Source organism: Thermobia domestica, chromosome 5, assembly GCF_964235325.1.
Source record: "Thermobia domestica chromosome 5, izTheDome1.hap1.1, whole genome shotgun sequence".
NCBI lineage: Eukaryota > Metazoa > Arthropoda > Insecta > Zygentoma > Lepismatidae > Thermobia > Thermobia domestica.
In genome coordinates this window covers 227,251,220-227,271,539 of record NC_137458.1, presented here as the reverse complement: position 1 = coordinate 227,271,539, position 20,320 = coordinate 227,251,220, and the positions used below count along the sequence as shown (strand labels likewise).

Here is a 20,320-nt window from a genome sequence, read left to right as displayed (position 1 = left end):
GTAGAAATATCATTACATAAACAGATCAGAATAAATGCCTGTATATTTCTACGGTATGGTTTACAAACTGCTCAATTCTGAATGAAGCGTCTAGAAAGTGTATGAAAACTGATCTACCTATAATATTTCTCTGGATTACATGCATAAAAATTCTTGTGACATTGGCGAGAAGAAATTCTTGGTTTCTCAATAGTGATTCTTCCAATCATAACGACAATTTCTAAATAAACAAATAAAAAAAGTACATTCGAACGCCAATAATTTATTATCATTAAAGCATGCTCTGGCCAAATCACTTGAGTTTGAAACTTGAAATAGAGTTTGTGACGTTAAGTCCCACTAAGAAAGAATTTTTGGAAATTCGGAATATTAGGGGAGAGAAAGGGATGGCAATTATTATCTTAAAAAGACCAAAGAATCTCTGAAGGCTAGAGACATGAAATTTGCAATATGGACTCTTCAAAGGTCAGAGACATGGAATTTGGTATTTGGACTTTTCATTAAAATTAAAAAAAAAAAAAAAATAGACACGTGTTTCGCCGACCTGTAATATTTGCACTAGAAGGGAGGTAAAAGGCGGGAAGAAAGAGGGAATGGCTACATTGTCATAATTCGAATTTGTTAAAGTTAGAGACACGAAATTTAGTATTGATTTTCCATTTAAAATAATCAAAGATATGTTTAGCGTTTCTGGATATTTCACCTAAAAGGGAAGAAAATGGCGGGTAGAATAAGACTGGGGGTTGAAATTGTTAAAATAAGATGCTCTTATCGTGAAACTCGTTAAAGTCAGAAACATGAAATTTGGTGTTTAGACTTTTCACTTAAAATAAGTTAAGACGCATTTCAGCGCTATTTGAGGGACAAAAAAGGCTAAGGAAAAAATAAACATTCTTGCAACTGTTAAAATAACTTGGCCATATCTCGAAATTCTTTAAGATTAGAGACATGAAAGTTAGTATTTAGGCATTTAATTTAAATTAATTAAAGGTGTGTTTCAGCCTTTTTAGGTGTTCCCCTTAGAAAGGATAAAAAAGGGCGCAAGAAAAAAAAGAAGGATTGTAATTGTTCGGCCGCATTTCGTTATTCTTTTGTTTTGTATTTGGCAACACTGGATAATTTATAGTATTTTATAAGTGTCAACGTGGTGTGTGTGACTGCATAGTGTGTAGGTGCTTATGCATAGCAATTACTGTATTTAGTTGTGTGTTTACAATATAATAAATAGTATATTGTACAACAAACTTCGTGTTCAAAATAATACAGTCCACGAAAGTAGAATGTTTTCCAATCTTCGCCTCGCCTTTTTTAATCCTTAGGATAGGTATACAGGTATATACGGGCTTATGATAGTTTTTATATGGTTAGAGGGACTTTTTACCTGTTTGTGGACAGATAATGACGTAATTTTACCCATAATTCACCTGATTTTCCATTAAACAAACACAATTCATTTTTTATTTTCCCTGTTCATTTTTTTATTAGTCCACAGAAACCCCTATTCATTTTTATTAGTCCACAGAAAGCCCTGCTCATTTTTTATTAGGCATTAGAAATCCCTATTCATTTTTTAACAACCCTTAGAAGGCCTTGCTCATTTTTTATCAGTCCGCAGAAAGCCCTGTTCATTTTTTAACAGTGCTCAGAAGCACTGTTTGTTTTTTTATTTACCTTATGACGCGTGTAAGATGGTTCCGTTGGCGCCCGTACTGTCTGGTTACGTTTTGACTTCCCTTTATACTTTCCCCGCCCGTCTACTTTGTATATTACCGATTGCCGCGTTGTATTGAACGTTAGTTTTTTCGCTGGCGCCATTATTGTCGCGAGTTTCAGCCCCGACCGCTTTGTATATAAGCCGCTCGGTAGCCACGGACGCTAATGGTATTTTGGCACACTTTATATGTTTATACAATATTTTAACTTAAGTAGGAAGACATGTTACCTTTGATATCACCACTGATGTTTTTGACGTAGCACTTCGATGACACATGAACCGCACAGATCGTGGTCTTATGATTCCGGAGTTTTTTTTTTTTTAATTTTTAATTATTTCTAGAATGAACTTGATTTTTCCGAACAACTTAGAATTATTTATTGTTATAATAACATTTTTATATATTATAATTATTTAGGAAAAATAGTTGATCTATTTAAGTACGTGGAATTATAAATACTGGAAATTACACTATAAAATATTTGATATTTTTTACGGTACAGCGGTAACAACGGTTTACGATACGTTGGTGAAAGAAAATCAAAGACAAACCAGCTATGCATCTTTCTTTGTGTGTTAATACTTTCAAAGATAAATTTCTCTTTGCGTATAAGGAGCTGGCAGATATTTGTACTACAATGAGTTGGAAAATGAGACAAGATATATGACCTGTTTGAAATGAACCCTTAGCAATAGGTTTTCGTGTGATTGTAGCGGGATATTCGTTGTTACTGGAAATTTGGAACTCACCCTTGAAACCATGTGGATCATATTTATTTTTAAAATGTCATTTACCTCTAAATGAAATACAGCTTGTTGAAATATTATTTTTGATGCTTGTGTCTATTTTGATGTACACAAGAACTATAAAGTATTTTTGAAATGAGGACTGTTGACGAGTTATAAATGTAGACAATATCTGATTAATAGCCACAGCTGTTGTAATAAATACATGCTTTGATTTCTAGTGCTATTTTCTGAACCTCTATGGGACTTTCTCCTATAGATGATATCTGCAGTGATGGCCCAATGAGTGATATTATCTAAAGAACCACTTTATGGCGACTCTTTAGATATTTTAAGATTTACTTATGTGAAGATATTTATGTCTGTAAGACGCCTCTAATTGTGTACTAATAGACGATTTGAAAGGAATGGCCACTAAAGGTTACTTTGATGGAATGCTAGTTAAGGAAAGAAAGTGCTATGTATACTGGGGTCATTATTTACAGAGGTTATTGCCATGTAATCAGTAAACGGTTTCCACAATTTTCTCTTTTAAGTGCAATCTTATTTTGGAATAACATGCTGGCTAGAAATAAAATAAATAAATTGGTTAACTGTTTGCTTAACCCAAAAACTAGGACAAGGCAGGAGACTGACCCCTCATTTATTATATCTGATGAAAATGCATGAGGAAATCAGATTTTATCTTTTTTTAAAAAAAATAAGCATAATGGTAGAAAGCTGAAAGATATTTTGTAACTAATCATAGATAGGAGAAGGGAGGGCAGGTAAATGAACTTATGCTTTGACGGAATTGAGGTGGCTTTATAAATACATGACCGACCATAGCCGATTTATTATTTGGGTAGTACTGCGCTTGGTATAGAGAAGATTTTATTGTGTGGTCGTATTAGAATTTATTGGTGTTCTAGTTTTGGTGTTTGATTTCTGCAGATAGGTGTATTGACATTGAAGATTGTTTCAGCGCTTATGCAGAATTAAGGTAAGAAAACTTTAGCTAATTTTATACACAGAAAATATAAAATTAAATATTGCAAAGATTGATTAATTCATGAAATTGATATTTCGTTTCAAACTTTGTTTTATTGAAAGAGATTTGTTTCATTATGTTGATTGTACTTAAGTTTGAGTTTATAGACCTGTTTAGCACCGATTTTTTTTTTTAATGAAACGAACAAACTAATAAACAATGGAAAGCAAAGCTGAATACTGCTTTGTAGGAATAAAAGAATTAATTGCCGAAGGCACATACGCTAAAAAGTTTAGCAGTAAAGAAGCTCTATTATTATTATTATTATTATTATTATTATTATTATTATTATTATTATTATTATTATTATTATTATTATTATTATTATTATTATTATTATTATTATTGAGTTGGAATTTTGCTCATCTTGAGCTTGATTCAAACTTTGTTTTTTCGTTTTGGAGATTTTTGTATTTCATTATTGTGCAGTACAGAATTTGAATCAAAGTTGTAGGAAACATTATTTGTTGAAGTGATTTATTGGAGTTTAGTAGTGTGAAATGTGTATTTATCACGTTGGTGTTTAAGGTTTTCTAACTAGGAATCAATTTGAGATTATATAAAGAAAATCCTTCGTTCAGCAAAGAAGATGAACTGTAAGAACATTATCTTATTTGGTTGTTTTTCAGTGCCTTTATCATCATTACGTTTGTTTTCCTTATTTTGTAATATGACCATTAAATTATGATGTCAAGTTTAGTGAATTACATTTAGGATGTTTTCTTATAGTCATCGAATACTAAGCTTTTTATTGTTGATTTTACATACCGATAGTATAAAGTATTGACTTTATATGAAATGGGGCATTGCAAATGTTACAGGAATTGCTGCGTGACAGAATAATTAAGTTTAAAGGGTTTGAATTATAAAATTTTGTGAGTATCCAGCGAGTTGGTAGCAGTAAAAATAAAGAGTGTCCAGCTAGGGACAAGTCATGAGATGTAATTGTAGAATAATTTCCATTAACATCTAAATGCTTTACACCGCATAATGAGAGGAGTCTACGCTTATTGACCGTAATGTTATTTCTTATATTAGCTTTGTAATTGAATTTTATTTTCCCAGTTAGATCTTTTGGATTATAACTCATCGAAAATGTACTTTTTCAATTTTACGGTTATTGAGTAAAATTACGTTTAAAGTCCAAGATAATACATAGAGTTCATTTAGAACTGTGGCTATATGAAGTATAGCTTAGCGTTGCTTCCCCATTGGTGGGTTTCCCACAACTAGGGCGTGTATGTTAATTGATTAGTAAGAAACAAGCTTTATTATTACTTTTAACAGCTAGGCTATAGGAGACACGGACCTATATTTTATTATATTCCTGAACCACAGGAAGTAACATGGGGGGACCTCCACCGCGTTAAAGCCGTATATGATACTCCGAGAAAACTTTAATACTTTATAGATGTTATTTTTTTGGACGCATATAAAATTAAATTTATGGGGAGGAGCTTAAATGAAAGTAGAAATCGCGTAGAGCGAAATAACAGTTTTTAATTTATTGGATGTCATAGAGTGAAGCAAAGCGAATAGATTCATAACTGATGTAATAGCGTAATACAGTTAATATTGACACTTAACGACATTGGATAGACTGTATGAACTAAGTTATTACTTTTAATGGGTGGCGAAACATAAGTTTCAAAGTTATGACTATTTGAGACATGAACCTCCAACGGTGTAATTATATGAGGCATATATTATTGAATTAGTAGCGCCGCTTTGTTTGGTTTGAGATTCTAAAGACTGTTAGTAATTTTAAAAAACGGACGGCACACACGTTTTTTTTTTTAAGTTTTGGAGAACAAATTTAAAGAATTCTTTCACTTTGTTTACTGCATTATAATGTTTTAAGTCACTTGAGGAAAAACTAACACTTATAATGATTTGAGGAATAATTCCGACTTTTTTGCAATTATAGTTGCTAAGTTATGAAGGAAATGGTGGTTATTTTGATCCATTAAAATAGATAGAACCTCGAAAAAATCTAGGGACATTGTTATAATGCCCTAACTTACCTTTGAAGTAAGCACTCTATCACTGATTTCCCCACAATTAAAGAAATATAGGAAATATTTTGGTATGAGGACAAATTGATTAATACTAAGACTATATAAAGGAGTAGTTGTACTGATTTGCTATTTAGATTAATTACATTGTATTTTAGTTTGTAGATTACATTTTATTAAGAAATAATGATGATTACAGGGTCCGTAGACACATTTTTTAGATACAACGAGCTATAGTACTTTTGAATTTTGTTTGTAGCGTACTATTTGAGTTTATTGAAACTAGTATTTCCAGAAACTAAATTTGATTTGTACTCGATTGAGTTTCAATATTATTATTGGAAACATAATTTTATATCAGAATCATCAAATTAGCTATTAGTTCCGTATTTGTGTAAAATAAGTTGAACAGTATACATCATAAATTGTGTTTTTTTTAGCAGCCTTGTTTACAGTAATATTTGAATATTACCGTACCCGATTTGTTTTATATTTATTTCCGTTTGATAATACAAATGAAAAAATGTTTAGATGGACAAAATTTTAAATGACAATTAACAAATAGAGTCTTTAGCTTCCTTAAAATAATTGATGCCGTCGAGAAATGTTATAGCACTCCTCAATACTTGTAAGGTTGATTAGTGGGTTGTTCAGGACAATACTCAGAAATACAAATAGAATTGGAATTAAGATTTTAGATTTTTTGGGCTTCCTTGGATAATGACTTATTTGAGGACATGCCTAGACTTGTATATTTTGACATTTAAAATGCTTAGCGTACAGCGGGTTTAACTATACAGGGAAGAAATACATATACTTTAGGGAACAATACCAAACATATTTAATAGAAAAGTGCCTGAAATGTTATGTAACTAAATAAGCACCTATGTACCGCTGGGTTGCATACAACCAGGGATGCTACCATATCTCAACTTATTCTTTGAAATTTACTATTATAATAAGATGTCATATTTTAGTTTAGCGTCCCACAATTATGAGTTTCGAAAAATACTCATTAATTTTCTTTTAAATGTAAGCCAAAGGCGGGGTGGGGTCCCACCACAATTTATATAAGATTTAAAATTGTTATGACCGGACATGGACACTAAGACCGGACACTAGGATTGGGGCAAAGGGAAATTTTGTATGTACTTGTTAAAGATTTAGTATCTTTCAGTTTATGGTGATTATGAGAAAATGAAATGAAATCTTTGAGTCCCACGGTTATGCCGGTTAGGCTAAAGGAGACGGTGATTATTTTTTTTTGGTTCGTTTGTTTCTACAAACTCTGAACAATCTAAGGTGTTTGAACTAAATATGGGAGATAAAATAAGCTCTTAAAAGTATATAGGAAGCGGGAGGAAACGGGAGAACCCCCGAGAAAAAAACCCCATGGACACGGTGTTTGTCCACCACGAAGTTTACTTGGAGGGAGCAGGGTTTGAACCCGGGACCCCAAACACCAGAGGTGAACGCTCTACCACTTTTAAACTTCCTGACTTATTTCCTACTTTAACCACTTTTCAAACTACTAGGCACGACAGGGACACGAACACAGAAACATCGAGGACAGTTAAAATTCCACCCTTGCTACTACAGAGGGACTCGAACCCCCAATTGGCTTTACCTCACAATTATCAGCCTAACGCCTCAGACCGCTCGGCTACACCCACCGGCTCACTGAACCATCGCGGTCCCTTATGAGAAATGAATTTTTATATTGATTTGCTTTACAAAGAAAGCTGTTGAAAAAAGTATATAAAAAAAGTGGAAGGAAACCCACGATTACGATGATTGTTCACTACAATTTATACAAAGCACTTGTTTTTGTCATGAGAACGCTACAGGGAACCAAGAATTCATAGCAGCGCTCCGCAATTTTACTATTAAGTGTGGCATACATTCGAGTTAAATGAACGCAATTTTAACTATAAGTAGGATACGTGTTTAATTAGAAGATTTCAATATAATCAGAGGCGAAAGAACTGTACGCTGTTAATATTCGTGAAAGTATGAGGAGTAGTCAATATGAATAATAGAAGCAGAAACACTTGTTTCAGTTCAATGTGAATACTATTGTTCAAGACACTGAGACATGTGAAACTAAGAAAAAAACCGGTTCATTATTTGTCCAAGTTATATTTGCAGATAGGGCCAAGTTATTGATATTGTTAGAAAATATAACTGATACATTGTAAAGACTCATTTTTAAGCTTACCAATAATAATGATTAAATTTAGGCATCCCTTTTTTCTTATAGTGACTAATTTAGTTTAATGTAGAATGCTTACCCTGGACCCCTACATTAGATAAATTCTTACCCAATGAGAGTCTACGTATATGGAAACTTATTGTATATGTAACAGAAAGTATCTAATTTAAAGTAAATCTGTATTAGTTGAGTCCGCTACATTTGTATTTACCTTGGGTTCTTAAGTAACTAAGTTTTGAAGTACAGATACTTTATATATGTAAAAACACATGATCGTTGAAGCTGCATGAACTCGTATTATTACTACAACTATTGCTACTCCCACTACCACTACTACTACTACTACTATCGCTACTACCAACTACTAGTATTACCACTGTCACCGCCACTAGTGCCATTAGTATTTTACCACTGCTACTATTACTACCCTACTACTAGTACTAGTACTATTGCTACTCCCACTACTACTACTACTACTACTACTACTACTACCGACTACTAGTATTGCCATCACTATTGCTACTAATACTCTATCAGCACTACCACTGCTACTATTACTACCCTATTACTAGTACTAGTACTATTGCTACTCCCACTACTACTACTACTACTACCGACTACTAGTACTGGTATCACTACTGCTACTAATACGCTATCAGCACTACCACTGTTACTACTACTTCCACTACTACTACTACTACTAGTATTGCCATCACTACTGCTATTAGTATTCTACCAGCACTACCACAGCTACTACTACTACCACCTCTATTACTACTACTACTATTACTACAACCTTTACTACTATTACAGACTAGTATTACCACTGTTAGCCACTACTGTTATTAGTATTCTACCACTATTACTACTACTACTAGTATTATCACTGCCACAATTACTACTGCTACTATTACTAATACTACCACTGCTACTTCTGCTGCTAATACTCTATTAGTACTACCACTGCTACTACTGCTGCTACTAATACTTTATTAGTACTACCACTGCTACTTCTGCTGCTAATACTCTATTAGTACTACCACTGCTACTACTGCTGCTACTAATACTTTATTCGTACTACCATTGCTACTTCCGCTACTACTACTATTAGTATTACCACTACTACTATTGCTTGCATGTGAACTAATGAGTATCGGCTACTACTTGTTGTTTTGTGGTTATTTCTTTTGTTCCATTTGTAATCTAACCTTCTTTCTTCTACTACCATGTAAACTTCAGTATGTATGCCTCTTTTTTTCTTTCTTTGCCTGTATGCCCTTTTTCTAATCAAAGTTTCTTTTCTTTGTGTTTCTTTCTAACTATTTTTACCTATTTGCTCTATGCAGAATGCTATTAGATTTCTATTTCACCTTTTGTACTATTTGTACCTATTTCTATTTTACTCTTTTCTTGATCAGCTTCTAAATTCCCCGTTTCTTTCCTTGGTTTATCTCTATTGAATATTTCTCTTTTTTAGGTATGTCTATCTCTTTTTTATAGAATAATATGATGAAGTAGATAAAAAACTAAGTAAAGTACCATTAACAAGCCATCTCTTACAGATTAGTATTTTCTCTTGCTTGAGTCTGACGTCTTTTTATGTAACCTAAGCTATTCCAATTTATTGTGTGCTACCCTAATTTTGATGGGCTTCCAATTTTACATAAATTACGTCCTGATTTGGTCTTTCTTTGGTATCTTTCCAACTATGCTTTAGCTAACATATTCTTGCTTCTGTCCACCCACCTTACTTGTTATGTAATATATATCTGTCCTTCATTGACTCCATGGTATGGATCGCTAAATATTTTCTTTCTGTTGTTGTACTATATGATTTTCTCTTTTACTTTGCTGCCGCTACTTTTATTCCTGCTGTTATTGTACTGAACTAAATTTATTTTATTGTATTTGTGCTTTGCCTCATTCGTCAATTGCCAATGACTTACAATAAAAACCAATACGGCCATGATCTGAATAATTTGTTTTGAATTATTTTAAACTTTAAGATCTTGTCCGCAGCTAAGCTTTAACTAATTTTATGGAACCCGGAGGTTCACAGAAGCTCTCCACTGACTTTTATTCTTGCATCATTTTTTACTTTGTATTCCAATCTCTGGGAGATCCATCTTAATATTTTCCTTCCAGCCGCGCCTAGGTCTTCCTAATGATTGTTTTCCGACTGGTCTTCCAGTCAAGAGTTTGAAAGCATTATTTCATTTTAGCTGCATGATTTGCCCTCCTAGACTTGATGCTCCTAACAATGTTGGGTAAAACCGTATAAATTATGTAGTTCCGCCATTTTCCATTTCCGAGGACTGAATATTCGTTTTAGGATCTTGTTTTCAAAGTTACTTTTTAGTTTATGTTTTTCCCTCAGAGTAAGTGACCATGATTCACAACCATACAGAACAACAACTAAGCTTTAAATGTTTCCTAAACTTAAGCTCATGGTTTGCTTTTACTTGCTAACTAATTAGTTCGTTAGTTCTTAATGCTAAACCAGTATGATGCTTTTAACTAATGCATGCTCAAGTTTATGTTCCTATCCTGAACTAAGCTTAAGCTATTTGAAAGTTTTCTGTCTCCCTGTTTGCTATTATATGTCTGTTACCAATTCTATTATTAGATGTCTCTTAGAATTTCCAATTGTGCTCCTCTTTGTAGATGATTTTAAGAGTGGTGTACGGGTTCCTTATTGTGTTAGCATTATATATTTCTTAAAATGGTTGCTTGGTATTTTATTGTGTTTAGTATTTTTCTTGCTTGGCTTCTACTGCTATTTACTATTATTAGCACTACTAGAAGAATTTCTTAACCTGCTTGAGTACTATTCTATTGTGTTTAGTATTTTTTTCTTGCTTGGCTTCTACTGCTATTTACTATTATTAGCACTACTACTTGTATTTTTTTTCAAGATGATTATCTGTTATTCTATTATAACTTCTTTAACCTAACCCAAACTATTTGACATTAGCTATCATATGTCTTTTATTTTTCTGTATATAGCAGAAGCTTTCTGTTTGTGTATAATTCAAATTAGTTATGTTTTGTCATTATACACGTTTTCTTTTTATGCCTGCTTTTGTTTTTTCTTTGTATTGTTTTTTGTACTCTGTTTTCGTAGCCGTTTTTTATAAATGTTTCCTTTAAGTTTCTCGTAACTTATCAAAACTCCATTGACATCTCCTGTATGCCTTTTTCCTGCCACCTCTTCCTAGTATCTTATAGTACTGATATTTGAAAATTTAATTCTAACAGAACCAAATGATTTATACATATTTCAGAAATATATATCTTTAGATATACTCAATGTCATGTTCTTGTATCTTATATAAGACATACCATATAGTATACTAACATATAAGATAGATATAGATATATCTCTAATGTAAATATAAATATATAGTTATAGATAGATATAATTATAGATATAGATAGATATATCTCTAATGTAAATATAGATATATAGTTAGATATACTTATAGATATAGATATATATAAATATAGTTATAGATATAGTTATAGATAGATAGATATAGATAGATATAGTTATAGTTGTAGATATAGATGTATCTCTAATGTAAATACAGATATATAGTTAGGTATAAGGTTTTATACTACAACATATGTTCTAACATATGTTACGTTATATTTTAGGTTACCATTATTACTGGTGTACTACTAACAAGTATCAAGAAGTACCAACCAGAAGTACCAGAGGAGCAAGATATTTTCTGCTACCAAAGGTATTTTTTATTCCTTTTGTACTTTAATAGACCATTTATGTTGGTGCAAGAATATTATTGAAAATAATACGAAATAGTGAAATAAGAAATTTTTGTAAGTTCACATGAAGTGTTCGAGTAATTTATTACGAGAGGTTAAATTAATAAGAACCAATTAAAAATAATTAGGAAAATAAATTACAAGTGTTACTTAGTAATGTTTCATTGTTTCAGGGCAACTCATTGGAGGTAACTACTTGGAGTAAAAGTTGCAGCGGAATTCAGAATTCCAAAGTATCAAAGTTCACAGAAGTAAAGTAAGTATCATTGACAACTTACATAATAGTTTGTGCTTAAGAATTTTTTTGTAAGTTCACACTGTAAGTGTTCGAGTAATTTATTACGAGAGGTTAAATTAATAAGAAGCGATCAAATTAAAGTTAACAAGGAGTTTGCTCAGCAAACGAATTATTTACAAGTTCAGAGCGTAGCTGCTTTGAGCTTGTGTAGCATGCAGATTACTTTGAAAGAATTATTTTGCATTATTTCTTTTGAAAGTCTGCATTATTTTGTAACATGCAGATTACTTTATGAAAGAACTATTTTGCATTACTTATTTCTTTGAGAGCGTGCATTTGTTTTGCACAACATAAAGTTTGTAACATGTTTCCGTTTACAACATACATTTTTTGTTAACAACTGATACATTTTTTCTTGCATACATCTTTTTGAATTTATTTTTTTGTTCACATGAAAGTTTTTTAGCATGCAGTTTTGTTAACACCACTTAAAAATTTTTTAGCATGCAGTTTGTTGACACCACTTAAAAAAATTTGTAGCATGCAACATAGTTAAATTTTTACAAATTAATTTCTACAGTTTAGTAATATACATTTTCAATTTTTTTTATACTGAAATATAATTTCATGTAAAGTAATATTGTCTTTCTTTGTTATTACAGCATTCAAGTGTTTCATCCTCAAGTGTGAATTTATCACTTCTCATATTTTATTTGACATCTAAGAACATTTAGATAAGGATTTCCAGCGGCGGTAAGTGTTCATATACATTTTTGTTAAACTTTAAAACTTGTTAATAAATAGAAATAAAAATAATTGTTACTTACATAAATGAAATAATAAAATCAATATTTTAATCTAATAAAACTATAATATAAAGAGTATATAAGATTAATCACAAAAAAATAACATAATTATGAAGAATTGAATATTACAATTAACAAACTTTCATGAACGTGTGCAGAAAAATTTTTTTTCAAAACATTTTTTATTTTTCAAAGTTACACTTTTTGTTTACAAGTTACATTTTTTAATTTTAAAATTGCATCTGTTTTTAAACTTGTATTTTCATTTTCGTAAATTGAATTTTTTAATTTTGAAAGTTACATCTTCGTTTTTTAAACTTGTATTTTTTTAATTTTGTATTATGTAAATACGTATAACAATTTCAAAATATCGCCAGAAGTAAATTAGAAATATAAAAAGTTTTACTAATACAAGACATTCTTAATTTTATCAGTTAGAATATAAATGGCTATCAAAGTAGAAGATACAAATATTATTAACAGTTACTTAATGAAACTAACATTACAAGTGAATAATATTTTTAGTAATAAATAAATAAATCATGCGTTACAAAATACATTAAAACAGAATTTAAAAAATTGTATTATAAAAACTACATTATCAGAAAAATATTTAATGCGTGTGTTCGTTTTGTTTACTTATACATTTGATGTTAGCGCTTTTCCTAACCATTTTTCTTTTTTCTTATTTGGTTTCAAGTTTGTTTATTCTCTGGTATTTTTATACTATTGCTATTCTATTAATTTCTTTGTTATGTTGTTGTTGGATGGCCTTTAACTGCGATTTGTAATAATTAACTATCCTAATGCTATCTTGTGCTATTCTTTGTTGAATAGAACTGCATTAACTAACTATCTTTAAAATCTGCTATTTCTATGCTATCGTTTGTTTTAATCATTGGCTGAATTAAATATGGGTTTCCTAACCTATGTGGATTAATTATCTATATTCTTTAAATCTGCTATATTGTTTGTTTGATAAAGTTCTGATGATTTGGGTCATAAACTGTTCTAAACCTTTTTCTAACCTTGTTTCTTATTTGATTTTTGGTAAATTATTTCTTCTTTGATATGATTTGTATACTATGTTATTTTTATTAATTTGTGTTTCTGTTTATTACTACTTGGATTTTTTATTGCCAGTGTTATTTTGAAATGATTTTTATTCTTTGGAATGTTCACATCAGATATGTTCATTTTTTCAAATATGAAAATATTATTGTCCGTAAAATTAAATATTCGGAAACATTCGGTTAAGTTCGGAAATCTTCGAAAATGTCACATGACTTTAAATAATACATGTTTGTAAAATAACATTATTACTTTAGAAAATATTTTATGTCGTCTGGGTACGAGATTACAAACTAAATTATCTGGGTACGAGATTACAAACTAAATTATCTGGGTACGAGATTACAAACTAAATGCATTTGGGTACGAGATTACATTTCGGAAAGTATAAATAGAGCGCAGCAGGCCGCGCCGAATCAGTATAGAAGACGTTCCTGTTTGTACGTTGTGTGCTGCAATTGCAAGACAGTTAAATAAATATTACAGGATTTTGTCATTTAGTGTTATCGGAAACTGTGAGTGGATTTGCCGGTTTCGTAAACTGAAAAAACTTACGGAGTTATAGTTATCAGGATCTGTCGATAAAGATTTAATTATATTTTCAATAAACAGTGTTAATATAGGATTGGTATTTTTCGATAATCTTCGGCAAACTTCGGAAAATTTCGTTAATGTTCGGAAAGCTTAGTGTATATAAGAGCGGGAAAAGCGCGCGGCGATTAGTATAGCAGAAAAACTTTGTACAGTAAAGACGTCTCTCTGTATTATCATTTAGTTATCGGAAAGTGTTAGCTGATAAAATTAAACAGTATCTTCGAGAAAATTACTTGGTAAATTATAAGTTGGTTATTGTCAGAAAAGTTCGCATAAAATTTTGGGAATAATCCATATCTGCGTGTATATAAGAAGCTCAAAATTGTTAATTGGTTATTCTACATGAAGCAGTTCTACTGTACAAATCTGTGTAAGTGAGTTTTTGGCCGTAATAGTGGTTGGAAAATATACAAATTTGATCTTACGTGGAAACATAGTTCAGTTTGTTTTTATACTCCAAGGTGTAAATATCGTATTTAGGAAATTACGTCAATTAAAGTTTACATATAAAAGTAAATTAAAATATCTGAGTAATATAAATTAGTGTATAATAATAAGGTGAAATAACTAATTAATTGTTTGTTTAAATTAGATTCAACAATGGCATCTGTTAGATCGTACGATGGCACCAACACAATTAAAACTATGTTGCAGATGTTGGAATCTCGTGGATACAGCGATGCAGGAGAGATTTTCTTTACGTGGGAGGTGGTGACACAATGTCATGCACTAGGAACGCGTATATATAACGAACAGTATGCACGTTTAATACGTGCATTATTAGAACATTTTGGGCATAACCCACTTGTTATTTTAACAAGTTGTAAGTCCGCAAAGGATATTGTTGATTTATATCGTGTGGGCTTCTTCCGTCAAAATAACATGCGGGATTTAGCGCGTAAAAAATTTAGGGAATTTGTGTCTGCAGGGAAGACTACGGGCTTAACTGCTGATGATTCTGACGAGTTATTGGGTGTTCTTCCAGGGGCTAGTACGAGTTCTGCGCCAGAACATAGTACATGTTCTACATTGGAGCCTACATTGTATGGTGCAGGCAACCGGGATTATTTTCGCATTGTTAATAGTAAAACTAAGCACTATCCTTACTTTGGTCTGCGTGGAAAGGAAGTTTCCATTGAGCGTATGCGCACTACTGGAATCGAAGACCCACAAACATATATTCGCTCATTATTTGAATTTGTACAAGAGCATACGCTAAATGACGTCGATGATGATATGTACATCGGTATTACTATTGAAAGTTCTGCGTCGAAATTAAACAAACCGGTGTACATGACATGGCGTCCTAAAAAGGAATTGAACCCTGATGTATTATTCCATACAGTTGAAAATGTTTTAAATAGTAATGAACATTTTCTTTTTGGGAAAAAGGTGGATTTTAAGATCCATATTGTTAATCCACGCAAGGGAAGGGGTCGAACCCGTGGATCGGCCAAGTATGAGGAATATACAACTCTTTTGGAAAAGTGTACCATCCCTATGGAAAGAAATGTTTATTGTCTTCCTAAGGCTATCATCCTCGGGAAGGCTAAGGCCGACCATCGTCCCAAACAGGTATATAAATTAAAAAACAATCCTGAGCGATTGTTGAAGCAGGCCAAGGATTTGTGCGACGATGCTGATGTTACCATTGAGCATCAAAATGGGTGCACTATTACTGATGCGAAAAAATTCCAAAACAAACTAACCCCCGAATATCAAATTGTCATTTATGAGAAGAACAAAATGACTCGGGAGTATAATATAATATATCCGGGAATTCATGCAAACAAACAAATCTTAATATTGTACACAGAAGGGCATTATGAATTGATTACCAATATTACTACACTTTTGGACAAAAACTCATATTGTTGCTATTGTCTGCAAGGATATAATAAGGTACAATATCACAGGTGTGCATATAAGTGTTCTGCGTGTGAAAAATATCATGAGTCTTGTGGTGACGATATTAAACGCGAGTGTAATGATTGTTTACGACTGTTTCCTTCGCATGAGTGTTTTGCCAATCATAAAAATGTAATTGCACGTGGCAAAACAATGTGTGAATTAAAGAAAGTTTGTCCCGATTGTGGTGATATGTTCGATATGCGAAACAGGAAGTCTGAACACAAATGTGGTGAACATTTCTGCAAAGCATGCTACATGCATGTGGATGGTGACCATATTTGTTTTGTTCAGGCTGCCAAAGTTGAGCATGTCGATACCTTCTTGTACATTGTGTTTGACGTGGAGACGATGTTATTACCCAAGAATGAACGGGGAGAACGAGAACATTGCGTGAATTTCGTAAATTGTATTAATATTTGCCATAAATGCAAAGACACAAAGTTGGACAATCCATGTTTTGTGTGTGGGGATAAAAATGGATCCCGTAAGTTTGATTTCCAGGATATTGACGGATTTATTAGTCACGTGCTAATAAGTCGGCCAATGTTCAAGAAGATCATAGTACTTTCTCATAATGGAAGTAACTATGACATGCAGTTCTGTGCAAGAACCTTAATAGAAAAACATGATCTCGCACCAGATGTAATAATGACGGGCCAAAAAATTGTAGAAATGAGACTTGGAAATAAAATCTATTTTCGTGACACATATTTGTATATGGGAGTTAAATTGTCCCGGCTCCCTGAAGCATTAGGTTTATCTGGCAATTTGCGAAAGGGATATTTCCCCTATTTATTTAACACATCCGAAAATCAAAATTATGTAGGCAAAATTCCGTCTTTAGAGTATTTTGATGCAGACAGTCTCAGCCCAAAAGAACGGGGACAATTAATCGCCTGGCACCAAGAACGTGCTTTAAGTGGCGAGGAGTATGATCTCCAATACGAGATGATGGAATACTGTAGAAATGACGTTAAGATTCTTGCAGAGGCTGTGATTAAGTTTTCGAACTTAATCGAGGAAAAAACGAATGGTATCCAGTGTTTTATTTCCTCCCCTACAATTGCAAGTTTGGCAATTCTAACCTATCGGTCCTTATATTTACCAAAGGAGGTCATTCCAATTATTCCGCCTTATGGGTTCGATCACCGTGATCGGCAAAGTCTAAAAGCTTTGTATTGGTTACGGTATTTGGAACGTACCAAAGGTAATAAAATTGAACATTCAGGGAATGGATTGGAAAGGCGTATTGGTAAATATAAAGTCGATGGTTATGATAGCAAAACAAATACAGTTTATGAGTTTCATGGATGTTTTTTCCACGGGTGTAAGCGTTGTTTTACAGCATTGCGCCACGTCAGTCTCGATTCTGCCTCTAAGGATAGTACATCCCTACAAGACCGCTTCGAAAAGACCATCATAAAAGCTAATTATCTCAAGAAACGAGGTGTTAATCTCGTTGAAATGTGGGAATGTGATTCGGACCACATGGTGAAAAATGACAAGAGTTTGCAAGAGTTTATTAAAACTCAGTGTAATGATCTTGTTAATCATCTTGTACCCAAGGACGGTTTTCATGGTGGTCGGACCGAGTGTTTCAATGCGTTGTACGAATGTACTTCCGATGAGTTCATTGCATATTATGATGTAACATCATTGTATCCTTGGGTAATGGCACGTAAACCAATGCCCATAGGTAAGCCAAAAATATACAAGGGGCCGGACTTCCCAGATGTGGGAAGTATCAATGGGTTAGTAAAATGCACCATTTTGCCCCCAAAAGATTTGTATTTTCCGGTGCTCCCATATACGTGTAACGGTCGACTTATGTTTGGCTTATGTCGCACGTGTATGGAAGAAGGTATCAATGATTGCACGCATTGTGACGCCGAGCGTGCCTTAACAGACACGTATTGTACCCCAGAACTTCATAAAGCGTTAAAGGCCGGATATAAAATTCTGCAAATTATTGAAGTATGGGAATTCGAACTGTTCGGTTCTGAGGATCGTAATTCGCGTAGTTTGTTCCGCAACTACGTGAATTCTTTCCTCCAAATGAAGCAGGAATCTTCAGGATTTCCTGCTTGGTGCAAAACCAAAGGAGACAAAGAAAAATACGTAGCAGATTATTATGCCCATGAAGGCATAGAGTTAATGGATGATAATATTGGATTGAACCCTGGTCTGAGGTATATCTCCAAGATATTCCTCAATTCGCTTTATGGGAAATGGGGACAAAGAACGGATTTGTCGCAATCGGTAATTGTTGATACACCGGAAAAATTTTTGTATTATCTATGGGCACCGCAATATGAGGTACAAAGCGTATTACCCGTCGGAGATAAACATCTTATTCTTACTTTTCATAATACGGAAAATAAGAATAAGCCCTGGAAATTTTCAAACGTTGTTCTTGCGGCGTTTATTACGTCATGGGCGCGGTTAAAACTGTATGACTTAATGACAAGTGTAGGTCGCGATAAGGTGTTGTATTGTGATACTGATAGCATCATGTTTGTACAACGCCGTGATGAAAAATCTCCGCTTACATTAGGGCCCTACTTGGGTGAACTAACCGACGAAGTAAAAGAGGGGTGGGAAATAGACAAATTTATAGGTCTGGGGCCAAAAATTATAGTTACCGTATGAAAGAAATTGGGACGGGAAAATTTGATTATGTGTATAAAATTCGGGGTATCACTTTGGATTATAGAACGCGTGAAGAAATAAATTTTGAGCATTTTTACAACTTGGTTCGTGGAAAAATTGAAAGGAAAACAATAAACATCCCAGGTAGGATTACCCGTAAGCGCGGATTTGTCATCGTATCAAAACCTGAAACAAAGACCCATCAAATGGTATCCAACAAACGACGACGATTAAATCCTGACAGCACGACTGACTACAGGACATTACCCTTTGGGTACCGTGCCTAATGGTTGGCAAATGTGTGAATGTGTGAGTGCATGAATGTAATGTAAATATATATATATATATATATATATATATATATATATTGTTAATAAAATTGAACAAACTGTAAATAAATGAATAAACAGTAAAATATAAATAGTGGTATGAATGAATGAAAGGAAACACGTAACAATTATACACTCTATCATGTTATTCCCGGGTATGCTATATTATCAAATTCTTTAAATATTTTACAGCCTCTCACGCCCTAAATAATTTATATTGTAAATAATATTTTTCATATTGTAAATAATATTTTAAATTATGTTTATTGTATTTAAGACACAATGTGTATATTATTGTAAATAGTTTTTATATATTATAAATTGTTCGTATGTTGCAAATAGATTTTTTCATATAGTAAATTTGTAAATACATTTTTTCATATTGTAAATAGTTTTTTATATTGTAAATAGATTTTTTTTCATATTGTAAATAGTTTTATATATTGCAAATAGATTTTTTTCATATTGTAAATAGTTTTATATATTGCAAATAGACTTTTCATATTGTAAATACCATATTTCAGATATTAAATTAGTTTTGTTAATCAAGTTCAAAGAATCAATAGAACATTGTGCATATCATTATATTAATCAATTGTTATGTATTTTACAATTTTTATTTTTATTATATATGTACATTTTAATTTTTATTATATATTTTACATTTTCATTTTATTATATTTACAATTTTTTATTATATATAATATTTTGTCATTATTTTTACAATAAAATTTTTTTAAACTATATTCATGCCTTTAATTTCTACATCCTATAAAATTAAAAAAGGTACTTAATATAAAAAGTATGTGTATTCTGTATAAGATAAAGGAAGAATACATATACTTCATATACTATAATATAAACTTATTTACGTACATTATACTAAAGTATGTGTATTCTGTATAAGATAAAGGAAGAATACATATGCTTCATATACTATTATATAAACTTATTTACGTACATTATACTAAAGTATGTGTATTCTGTATAAGATAAAGGAAGAATACATATGCTTCATATACTATTATATAAACTTATTTACGTACATTATACTAAAGTATGTGTATTCTGTATAAGATAAAGGAAGAATACATATGCTTCATATGTATAAAAATAGTGTAATAATAAAGGCACAATATTTATACTTTTCATAAAATTACAATATCAAATTCATATATTCACTCAATGAATTATTATTTTATTAAGTTTAATATTAAT

The 20,320-nt window shown here is 32.0% G+C and overlaps 1 protein-coding gene across 2 annotated transcripts; it reads left to right on the top strand.

The window, feature by feature from the left end:
* The first annotated feature begins 3,311 nt into the window (after nt 1–3,311).
* Nucleotides 3,312–19,438, top strand: LOC145686427 (uncharacterized). Of its 2 annotated transcripts, XM_081759722.1 has the most exons (5): nt 3,312–3,443; nt 11,376–11,464; nt 11,678–11,760; nt 12,405–12,495; nt 14,806–19,438. In XM_081759722.1, the coding sequence occupies exon 5, from the start codon at nt 14,814–14,816 to the stop codon at nt 18,771–18,773; it is 3,960 nt and encodes a 1,319-aa protein (XP_081615848.1). In that variant the 5' UTR covers nt 3,312–3,443; nt 11,376–11,464; nt 11,678–11,760; nt 12,405–12,495; nt 14,806–14,813; the 3' UTR covers nt 18,774–19,438. The 2 variants fall into 2 exon arrangements, with proteins under 2 accessions (XP_081615848.1, XP_081615849.1); XM_081759723.1 differs by lacking the exon at nt 11,376–11,464.
* The last annotated feature ends 882 nt before the right edge of the window (nt 19,439–20,320 follow it).